This window comes from Triplophysa dalaica, chromosome 4 (assembly GCF_015846415.1).
Source record: "Triplophysa dalaica isolate WHDGS20190420 chromosome 4, ASM1584641v1, whole genome shotgun sequence".
In the NCBI taxonomy this organism is placed as follows: Eukaryota; Metazoa; Chordata; class Actinopteri; order Cypriniformes; family Nemacheilidae; genus Triplophysa; species Triplophysa dalaica.
The window spans coordinates 24,378,471-24,390,475 of NC_079545.1; the positions used below are offsets into that span (position 1 = coordinate 24,378,471).

Below are 12,005 nucleotides of genomic sequence, written 5' to 3' on the forward strand. Positions count from 1 at the left end.
GCATTGAATATAAATTCAGGATGAGAGAGCGCGCGTACTTCACAACTCAGGCACGCATCAGGCAGTGAGATCATTTTCGTTATAAATATATCTTTGTCAGCAGATCTGCTCCAGCTCCTGCAGCCGAGGGTAATGCCCACCGATGGTGTAAACGCGAGTTACCTCTCAGAGCGCAAAATGCTGGAAGTGGCCTAGCGCGCTCTCGGACGCTTTTTGGAAAGAATGAGAGTTCATCTGATGATTCTGCTCTTCATTCTGTTGCTTCGCTCTGCAGCGCTTGCGGGATCTGAACGCGTTTCTGAGGAGCACCAACTTGTCGAGGAAGGGTGCGTGTCGGGGCGCAGGACGGGGAGACTGTACTGTAGAGTTGGCATAGGCTTCCACCTTCAGATTCACCCCGATGGAAAAGTCAACGGGAGTCACGAACCTAATCGGTTAAGTGAGTTATCATTTACGAATCTTTATGAAATGAAATCGCAAACATTGGTATGTAGCCTAGTGGGTGAAGGAAAGATTAATGCGTGATTTATTTCCTTTTCCCCTGATGGCCAATATGCGTAAGCCTATAGTTGCAGACTCATCATTTATCATTTGTATTCTGAGCTACATTGAATAATATTGCATGATTAACATTGTGCTAATTTACTTTTAATTGCAGTGTTTGTAAAGTTGCCTTAAATTCTGAACTTTTGCATGTTTACAAGAGAATGCATGACAGAGAGAGAGACAGGGAGAGAGAGAGAGATAGAGAGAGACATGGCATACTGATAAGCTGTTTCAAAAATGTTTGATATGGCTCAGTCTGGCCAAGATAATATATTCCTCAAAATAATGAATTTACAATGCTGTCTCCGGTTAAGGTCCTAGTTTTGTAGATGTTTGTTTATTTACAGGTATGGGGGAACAGGTGCAGCAGCTGAGATCAGAATGCTAGTGAGTTGGAAGCTGGAGTGAGTGGCATCATTAACATGCCATGCACTAGATTTCTGTTAATGGTTGAATCGCTCACTGTACATACCATAGTACTAGCTCTATTTAGAGGATGTAGTGTGAAACTGATGATGTTGCTGAAAATTGGATTAAAGACTCCCTCTATGAGTTCCAAATTTGGAAGTGGGTGTTTAATCTATATGCCAGACAGAATTTGTAACAGGAATACACATAAAAACATAATTAGGTCATAAAACATAATACAGTCATATCAACGTCAAAAAGTGTCCCAATCAACCTGAATTTAGCCCACAATACACCCTAATCGATCATATTTATTATGTAAACAGACAGTAAATATGCAGAACAACAATGTCCATGAAATAAATATTAAAAGATAAGTGCTAAATCTAAATGCCAGTCAGCGTTTATAAAGTATCACACTTACGTGGCAATAGAGCAAACTTTACTCCTGTGATTCAACACTCTGAAACAATGTACCAATTTAATTTAAGAGTATATATTAAAGGGATAGTTCAACCAAAAAAATCTTTCATCATTAAACTTGTGTCATTCCAAACCTGTATGACTGTTTTTCGTTTGCAGAACATTAAATATGATATTTTGAAGAATGCCGGTGACCAAACAACATGGGTCTCCATTGACTCCACTGATTGAACATAAAACCACTTTTCTCAAAATATCTTCTTTTGTGTTCCACATGTTTTGAATGCAATAAAATGAATAAATGATTACATATTTTTTAATTCTGGTTGAAGGATCCCTTTAAGGTGTTTCACTCTATACAGCGTTTTAATGCGTGTTTAATGTATATGTGCTTTATTTTGTATGTTTGACATAAAATTGTCTAAACCTGTCAAACCAAAACCTTTGACTTTCCGCCCCAAAGGTCATCACTCATGACTCATTGTGGAGTATACGATCTTTCTGTTTCTGTAGGTGTGTTGGAGCTGTTTGCTGTGTCTCAAGGCGTCATTGGAATCAGAGGAGTTTTCAGCAACCATTTTTTAGCCATGAACAAGAGGGGGAGGCTTCACGCGACCGTAAGTCTGATCCAGCACTATTCCAGTACAAAAACCAATAACCACAATCCAACCCGAATGTGTTATACACCACATTCATTAGACATCTTGGGTAACTGTGATGTTTTTGAGCCTCTATAAAGAAGTGAAGCACACAGCGGTGGAGAGCCAAACTGCTGTTACACAAAGCAATCTGGCTTTGCGGGAGTCTGGACTGCCTGATAGAAGGCAGAGTTTATTAGTATATGTTAATAGGAAGAGCAGATTAAAGGGTCTAGTTGATAATCTTGCAAGAAGTCGAAGGGAATCAATATCTGTGTAAACAATAATGGGCAGCTATAGCATGCAAACAGCAATGAACTTACAGTTTCAACAACAAATACATTAAATTATTTAAAAGACGCTTTTATCCAAAGTGATTTACAAATGACCATGAAAGCAATTGGCACTTAATAAGGACAACAAAAAGCATTAGCGCGATAAAACTGGTCTCACATAGCCTACCACAGTATACAAAGCTAAGGTGTTTTTCTTTCTAATAGAAAGAGTAGAAAAGAGACAGAAGTCAAAACTAATTGGTCAGGTGCTGACGGAAGAGATGTGTTTTCACCCGATTCTTAAAGATGGCGACAGAATTTGCTGATCTTGTAGCAGCAGACAGATCATTCCACAAATGTGTAACAGATCCATAGAAGGTACATGAGAATGATTGTTTCCCTTTTTGGGATGGCACTACAAGACGTCATTTGTTTGCAAGAGCGTAGGGATCTGGCGGGTACATAAGTCTATACTAGCGACTGAAGATATGGGGGTGCCGAACCAGTGGTGGTCTGGTAGGCAAAGAGCAGAGCTTTGAATTTGTTGCGAGCGACTATAGGGAGCCAATGTAACTAAATGAAGAGAGGAGTGGCGTGTGCTCTCTTCGGTTCATTGAAGACCACTCTTGACGCTGCATTCTGGATCATCTTTAGAGGTTTGGTTGTGGAGGCTGAAAGTCCAGCCAGTTGCACATTGCAATAGTCCTGTCTTGACAGGACAAGAGCCTGGACTAGGACTTGCGTAGCATGCTTGGACAGGAAAGGTCTGATTTTCCTAATGTTGTAGAAGATGAATCAACAGGACCGGGTGTTGCTGGCAATATGATCCGTGAAGTTAAGCTGATCATCGATTATTAAGAAATCTGTAGTCATTTTTTAGTATTGGGCATTGTTTATACTGTCATAGAAGTTTTATAAGCAAAGATTAGACTTATATTGGTATTCAAATATTGTTTATTGTGACAATTTATTTGCATAATATTGTTACATCTCATTCAAAATACAGTGAATAATCAGAATTTTTTTTCAGAAATCACAATGGCTTATTTGCCATACTAAAAAAATTAATTTACATTATATTTATACATTTGGCAGATAATTTTATCCAAAGCGACTTCAAGTGCGTTCAGGCTACATATTTAAGTACGTGTCTTCCATGGGAACCGAACCTTCAACCTTCTTCGCAGATAATGCAACGTTCTAACCACTGAGCCAGCAGGATAATTTAGAATTATGTTATTCAACCCTTGCTCATGGAGAACAAGTGTAAACAAAACTTATGATGAGAATAATTTAAAAAACCTTTGAGTCTTGCTGATATATTTTTTATAATATAGAGAATATAGAATTGGTCTAGACACTTTCACCTTTTAACCCAAAACCCATTTAATGGTCCAGTGTGTAGTTTTTAGGTGGATTTATTGACAGAAATGCAATATAATATACATGATGTGTTCAAAGGTGTATAAAGACCTTCCTTAATGTGGCGGCATATGTTTTTATTACCTTAGAATGAGCTATTTCTATCTACTGTATATACGCTGCAATTCCAATCCTAAATTAGGATTTTTACATCATCTGACAGCTGAAGACATAAGCTTTCTATTGATATATGGTTTGTTAGATAGGACAGTATCTGGGGGGACAACAACTGTTTACAAAGCTGGAATCTGTGGGTGCAAAAAATGCCAAATATTGAGAAAGTTCCCTTCGGAGTTGTTAATCTGAGGCACTGTAGCAGGCCATCCACTCCCAAAAATAGAGTTTTTATACATTTACACTAGGAAATTTATAAAAATATCTTCACTGAACATGATCTTTACTTAACATTCTAATGATTTTTTGCATAAAAGAAAAATCTGTAATTTTGACCCATACATTGTATTTTTGGCGACTACCTAAAAATGTTCCCATACTTAAGACTGGTTTTGTTGTCCAGGGTCACATATAATCAGTAAACACAAAGCAAGTAACCAATTTTCAGAAATCGTGGTAGAGTATATGTCCGCTACTAATTATACTGATTCATTAAATCACTTCTGTAAGCAAACTCTGCCAAAAACAAATTCACATGTCATTACTCTGACAGAATTATTTAGTCTTTTTGTATTTTGTGGACTCATTTTGTGAACATTTTAGAAAAATTGTCACATGAGCATAAGGGATGGATAGCACAGAAAAAGTGCAGTCTGATAAATCTGAGGATTAGCCAAAAAAACTGCCGCAGACATCATCTGTAATTAAAGCAGCTGCAGTGGCTCCATCAGAGCTGAATTGGTTTTCATTTCCTCAGACCAGCTACGGTTGCACAGGCTTATTTAATAGGTCTGTCAGCTTGAGTTTTAAACCCTAAGCGCTGCACTCCGTAGACAAGTCGGCTTTACCAAAGGAGTATCGAGTGACTCAGTGTCTGATTTTGTTGCACTGTCTGTCATATTTAATATTTTGATGTTTTCATTGCATTTAATTTATTGCTGTGTTAATGGCAAGGAAAACAGATGCGCATTATGCTGTGCGACCTACCCAGCATGCCATTACAAACATAATGTTTTTAAAGCTTAAAGGGTTACTGCATTCAATGAGAACGCTAAGAGGCGATGGCAAGAAAACAAGAGGGTAAAAGTGGTGCAATTATCTCCTGAAGCATGAAATAAAATTTCGTGGATAGATGGTAATTCACTTCCTCAGGTAAAGGAACCATAAAAATTGGTAACAATTAACAATAAGGTTGTATTTGTTAACGTTAATTAAGTCATTAGCTAACATGTCATGAACTAACACTGAACAATACTTCAACTGCATTCATTAATCTTAGTTCATGTCAATTTAAACATTTACTAAAATATTTTTAAATAAAACATATTAACGTAAGTTGATGCACCATGAACTAACAAAAGTAAAATCTATGTTGCTCACTGCTGGTGCAAGTTAATGGATTTACTAATGTTATTAATAAAATGTCACCGGGAAATAATACTCAGAAAGAAAGCTGTCAAAGAACAGACAGAGGTCGGACAGCTGTGCAAGTTCATGAAAATAAAATGTCTACTGCTCTCAGTCCCGGAACATACAGACACATGGGGTTCTTCTTTCATCTACTCGTGTCACAGATTAAAACAACCAAAAAATCATCTCACCACCATCTTATCCTCAGCAGCTGACTGTCGTTAAAACTGAGGGCACCAGGGACACTTCCAGATGACAAAAACCACATACCCTACTTAAACAAACATTCTGATCTTTTGGGGGCAAATTAAAACATTAAGGACAGAGTGTTCCTGTGAAGTTATGGTGGGTCAAGTTGTGAGTGGCATGTTTGGAAAATACTGTAATGCCACCATTTTCTGCTTTGCTGCACTCTTCAGCAACCCAGAACAGTTTTATTATTGCAGTGTTTGGGAATTATGCAGTTGGGAATGGCCCTCATTAATTTCATGATATATTTTCCCACCAAATGTATTTTTAGAAAGAGAGGTAGCGTTCATGAATTTCTTAAATTACCATCTTTTGTGTTCTGCAGTAGAAAGAAAGGCAAACAGGTTGGAAATGACAAGAGTCTGAGTAAATGATTGCACAATTTTCAGTTTTGGGTGAACTATCTCTTTAACACTGAACCAAGTTTGCCCGGTAATATAACTAAAGATTGCAGAGACAAAAGCGTCTGTACTACTTCCCTGTACTCTGGACGGATAGAGTTATTTCCTAGTCTAATGAGTTTCAGCCCCCACAAAGCAAGCTCTTCTTCTGTCAGTCACCGCAGTCTTTGATTAGAAAGTCGGTTTTGATGACTTTGAGCTGCGAGATAAAAGTAAGACTTGAAATTATTCTATAACCCCTTCAATGTTTCCTTCTGTGGCTTGGTGTCTGTAATCTGCGTGCTGCTTTTCATTATCTCTCTTTATGAGGGGCTAACTCAATCAGACTCAATCTCTCTCTCCAGCAGCTGCTAATATGGCATCCTACTTGTGCAAAGTGCATGCAATGTAATTACTTATTGTGTGCTTGATAGTTAAAGCTTTATTGATGTGCTGTGGCCCTGTGCATTTGCTGTGCTAAATTTAAAGCATCACTTGAAAAATGCTCACCATTACATGGTCCTTTCTTAAAACTTTCCAATATGTTATAGTGAAGAGACTAATGAGAGTTATTAGACCTTTGGTTTAAGTAACTCTCTCTCATTTGCACTATGGAGATTTATATTTACCTTTATTCATTTAGCAGACGCTTCTAAGCAACATGTAGGAGCATTCAACATTTTGCATTAGTTCACCCAAAACATATTTTTTTCATCATTCACTCACCCTGGTGTCATTTCAAACCTGTATGACTTACTTTCTTCTGCAGAACACAAAATAAGAATTTTGGTAACAAAACAGTTGGTCCCCATTGATTCAATTGTATGAATACAAAAAACTAAAACAATTCTTCTTATTTTTTTGTGTATTCAAAGAATAAAGTTAGGTTTAGACGACATGAAGCAGAATTTGTATTTTCGGGTGAACTATCCCTTAAAGGACTAGACACGTATTAGCACTTTCAACAAGTTGATATGATTTATTAGGGTCTTCATGAAATGTCTGTGAGCATAACTAGTATGATCTGTTTGCTGTGACAGATTTTTTTAGCCTAAGGACGAATGATTTGAGATGTTTAGAACAAAACTAACCGCAGTGTTCGCCTCTGTTCATTAGCCAAACAAACAGCTTACCGCAGCTAAACATATTAACGCTCATAATGTATTAACATAAATACAGTTAAGTGCCCATTTGCCAAATAACATATAAATATAGAGTAAGTTTAAAACTGGCTTTGGGTGTTCTATTTAGCCCGTGATTGACTTCCCTTGGCTATCATATCCTATCATTATCCTCCTATATATACAGTACATTTATGTCAATTCAGACTGTTGATAAATATTACTCACATCAGCAGATTTTTCTCGTTTAGTTGGTCTCGATGCCTCTTGAGGAACAACTTTGAAGCTGATCTTGCTTGTACTGTCCCAGGTTGATGAAGCACTCCAGCTGAAGTGATTCGCGCAAACAAGCAGGTTTATACTTATGGGATAAATCAACTCCTGTCTCGTCTCTTTCGAGGTTGGGACTCTAAGCAAAGACTTGTGTTCGTCTGTGGAGCCAACTACATTACATTTTGCATGTTGTCTATGATCTATAGCCATGGTGTCATGTACACTGCTGATGCTTGTAAAAACAACAATGGTTGTGTAGATTAAGGGGCGGTAATATTATAATAAGAGCCAGCGTCTACATCACAACAGGAGCGAAATCTGAACGGCTCTATTTCTCACATGCTTGCAGGGAAAGGCTCATCAAAACAAACTTACATTTTTCGGGTTGCTAGATGCAATGGGGACCCGATTAAAGCACTTCATCGGATAAGTCCTTTAAAGAGCCAACAATATAAAAAGTGAACAAAGCCATATTAACAATTTGAAAAGAACAACACAAAAGAGGAAAGTAATTTTAATATTATTTAATAAACAGTGAAAAGTTTAGGGTTGAAGATTGGAGAGAGAGAGGGGGATTCAGGAGTCAAGAAATTAACCAAACATGGGCAAAATGTGTCACTTCAGTACAGTCATTTTCCCTAAGAGATGATTTCGTTGTGAGGTACAATCCAGCATTCTCACTTAATGGTCATAGATAGACATAAACCTGCAGGACTTAGGCCCTGTTTATTCCTGGTATTAAGATGCGTTTTGGTCGATCGGATCACAAGTGGAAGAAACAGACACATACCTGTTATCACCTGGTATTTAAATGCATCTCTTGTTTCCACTTTGACCACTTCTGTCCTGATTTCTATGAGGGTGTTTATGGGCGGCTAATACAAGGATTATAATACGGAGACTGCAAAAAAATGTTTTTTATTTCTACTCTGACAGACAGCCACAAGGCCGCGCTGAACACTGTGAGAGTGCGTTATAAATCTAGAATGTTGAAAAAACACATGTGCTTGATACCTTTTTCGTCTTTAAACAAACTTTTAGGTGTTCTGCTGGCAAGGTTTAAATCCGGTCTGGCTAACGCCCGTTAAATAATTATTACGCATTATGTCCGTATGTGGAGAGTAGGCGTCTCTTGTGGCGGTTTGAACGCTTTCAACCACATGAGTGTCTACATCAGTAAAGCATACACTGTTTCATTTTGTACAGTAGAGGTACATGGAGACTGCAAAACTGAACGTGTCCTCTGATGTTTTGCAGGAGTTCTTCATTTTATAGTGTACAAATATAATGCAAATTTGCTTACAAAATTCAGGAGATTGTTATGCACATCATATTTCACAGTACATATGTATTCTATCATTTCATTCCTCTTTTCTCTTTCCTTAGGATAGTTTCACAGATGATTGCAAGTTTAGGGAGCGATTTCAAGAGAACAGCTATAACACATATGCCTCGGTGATCCACAAGAACCATCGCACTGGTAGAGAATGGTTTGTGGCGCTAAACAAGAGAGGCAAAGCAAAAATGGGGTCCAGTCCCAGAGTGAAGTCACAACACGTATCTACACATTTTCTGCCTAGGATGAACTTGCATGATAAATCCGAGCAAGGTTTCACAATAACAGACAAAGAAAAGGAAAAACAACCACCTCCACATCCATCAAAGCCTGCGATACCAAAAACCACCATCAACACTGTAAAGAGGAATCGCCCGGTGGTAAAGTACTGGCCAAAGTTTAGATTTGGATAGACTCATGCTGCCTTAAACTTGGACTAATCTTGAAACATGCAAAGAAAGGGTTGGATGCCTGAGTTTTCAGGAAGCCAAAGTTTTCTCTTCAGGATGAAATGTTTGCTTCACTTGAGCATTCCAGTTATCACGTATATCACAAAAACAGGCAGAATGACCCAATAATGGAACATTTTCAGATGTGGTAAATTAATGAACTGCTTATTGACGTCTGTTGCACATTTTACAAAGATCTTCCCATGCATCCCAAAAATGATATAATTGCTTCACAAAATAATTTTACTTTACTTTCCTCAATAATTTAACAAAATATGTTTTTATATTATACCTCACTGTATTTATACAATATATGTATGTCTGTAGTACAAGCTTGTTTTGCACAAACAATTTTCCAGCGTATAAAATTGTAATGTTTGTGGTGGTAAATATATATTTAAAATATCTGTTATGTAAACAGAAATACAAATATCATTATGAATGTTTTGAATGTTTCTAATTATTTTCTTCTGTAGATGTCTTTAAAAACAATCTATCAAAACTATCAGTCTAGCGGCTGACTCAAAGAATAAAAATCCTGTCATGACCCCAGCACATTCCGCGGAAGAGGGATGTCTAAAAAGGATAAACATGTCTCACAAGGCTGCTCTGTTTTTACAGAGTTGCAGTCATAGGTGTATCAAATGGCAGACAGTTGTAGTATGACCCTTGACAAAATATTCTAATAACTATATCAGGTAATATCATTTGCATACGTTGACAGATGAAAGCAAGCATTATAAGCAGCCAGATTTAATTTATTTATTAAAACATTTCACAATTGATCTGTTCAATAATCTGGGAGAGAATGAACCTTTGAGTGAGTTCTTTTGGGAATTTCTAAAAGGTTTTTAAAAGCACTTCACTATTCATGAGTAATATAAAGTTTGAGGTTAACATAGAGACTTCCTGTTTTGTTAAAAATCCTGTCAAACAATACATTTGTTTTGAGGTCACAGTTTATTTCATGAAACTCCTAACTACTGAAGTGGACGTGCATGTTTTTCAGTTCCGGCTTGTAAAGGAATTTTAGGAAACTAAGATTAAAACTAACAACCTTACCCACTATTTTGTGCCATTAGCCTGTTAAATTGATCCAAGGTGTAGGACAGGACATTCTTCCACCAGGGAATGTTTTACAACAGTGTCTTATCAAACCTAAAAGGAATCCAAATGATAGTGTCTACATAAAACCATTACTGTATAGTATTTTGAATCTTAAAGCTATATTAACAGGTTTTGACAAAAGATTTGTATTGGAAAGATACAAAATGTATCAAATGTACAAAATGTAAAAAAATGAAGCTGTTTTCACATAGAAAAAAACAACTTAGAAAAAGAGAACTGAAAAAATGGAAAAGGCCTGCCATCTAGTGATCAAGTAAGGAAAAAGCTCTCAAAGTTTTTACAGTAGCTTGACTTACAGTTCACCCTAAAATGACAATTCTGTTATTATTTACTCACCCTTATGTCATTCATCTGTCCTAATGAAGGAAAAATTATATATTTTTTTGTTCTGTAACACAAAATGAGAATTAAGGAACGCAAACAGTTCTTAGGCACCTTTGACTGCTATTTTTATTTTGCTATTATGGTAGTCATTGCTACCCCGAAAATTGTTTTCCTTTTTCCTTTGTGTATAACAGAACAGAGACATTTATACAGGTTTGAAACAACTTGGGGGCGGTGGTAAAAGTTATTCATAAACAGAATTTTCATTTTTGGTTGGAATATCCCTTAAACCATATTCTCCCTGCACGTTATTATTGAATCTATTTATTCAATAGATTCATATAATGTGTTCAATCCATTAAAATCATTCTGTTAATGAATTTCCAAGAAAATTGTTTACGGTTTGGCCACTGTGATTTCAAACCTTTAAGCTAGCACAATACCCTGTGCATGCATCACATGCTCAAACCAAGAGCTCATGTGCTACTGTTTGAAACATTAGAGCTATATGTTTAAGGTGCCTCTGTGTACATGAACATTTATGATAACGTTCTCATTCTTAGCATTATGATTGACATTGTGAATTTATGATATTTAATCAGACTGTAGTGTATCTACGAAACATCAATACTCCTCAAAATAGAATATGAGGTCTAAGTCCCGGGTGCATAAATCACCTTAAGTGTAATTTTCCCATAAGTGTGCCCTTAAATATACCTTAAGTTTTATTCTCCTATTGTCTATGGTAAAGGGAAATCACCCCTTAAGAGTAGCCTAACACTTATGTGAAAAACTTAAGGTGCTTTATGCAACTGTGCATAAGCCTTTTTGTGCTTTGTGTGAGCAACGGGATGTTTTACCTTCATTTAAAAGGGCAACATTTCTTAAAGCGTGAGCATTTTAATGTTAAGGCAGATTTGGGTGGGCTTAAACATGTTTGTTATTTTCATTCTTTTGTGGTATTTGTAGGACACATATTTGCAATTTTTATTCCGTTGCTGGTATACAAGGTGGGACAAAAAATAGGCTTATTTATAATGTGAAAATAACACAAGATGAAATATGCAAACATTAAAAGAGCACAGATTCCTATAGAGATATTTCCGGGTTGAAGTGGGACTTTCTCCCAGTAGGAAGCCCGACTACGGATGGCGTTCATGTGCCATTTTTTCCTCGGAAACTCCGAGCACACTTTTCCGAGGGCACGTGATAAGGCATCATTCATCGACTTTGTTGCTATGGCAGTGTAAACAAGATGGAGGACGACAGGGGTGCAAGCTTTCCGAGTGAAATCGGGGACGAGTTTCGCACTTTTGAGGACTATTTGGATACTCAAATTAAACCTTTGGATCTATATTACCTTCAGGTGAAATATTAAAATTCATTTTCATCAACAAGGGAGATCTAACTATAGTATGAAAATGAAACGTTAACCAACTGAGTAATGATGATTTATCTGTTTTATAAATGTAACTTTAGTGAAATGAAACAGGAGACATTATATATAAA

At 36.8% G+C, this 12,005-nt stretch overlaps 2 protein-coding genes across 3 annotated transcripts in view; both read left to right on the forward strand.

Annotated features, from left to right (window-relative positions):
• Positions 1 to 222: 222 nt before the first annotated feature.
• Positions 223 to 9,008, forward strand: fgf5 (fibroblast growth factor 5). Its single transcript, XM_056747119.1, has 3 exons — positions 223 to 439; positions 1,891 to 1,994; positions 8,646 to 9,008. Exons 1-3 carry the CDS (start codon positions 223 to 225, stop codon positions 9,006 to 9,008), a joined length of 684 nt encoding a protein of 227 aa, XP_056603097.1.
• Positions 9,009 to 11,705: 2,697 nt separating this feature from the next.
• cfap299 (cilia and flagella associated protein 299) overlaps positions 11,706 to 12,005 on the forward strand; it is a 68,192-nt gene continuing 67,892 nt past the window's right edge. For both annotated transcript variants that reach the window (XM_056744932.1, XM_056744931.1), the window contains exon 1: positions 11,706 to 11,862. In XM_056744932.1, coding sequence (XP_056600910.1) covers positions 11,752 to 11,862 — 111 coding nt within the window. In that variant the 5' untranslated portion in view covers positions 11,706 to 11,751. The remainder of the gene's footprint in view (positions 11,863 to 12,005) is intronic.

Excerpts from the sequence above, each read along its gene's own strand:
- fgf5 (XM_056747119.1), top strand. The coding sequence starts at position 223 with ATGAGAGTTCATCTGATGATTCTGCTCTTCATTCTGTTGCTTCGCTCT. Across the intron at positions 440-1,890 it reads TCACGAACCTAATCGGTTAA|GTGTGTTGGAGCTGTTTGCT; the intron begins GTGAGTTATCAT and ends CTGTTTCTGTAG. Across the intron at positions 1,995-8,645 it reads GGGGGAGGCTTCACGCGACC|GATAGTTTCACAGATGATTG; the intron begins GTAAGTCTGATC and ends CTCTTTCCTTAG.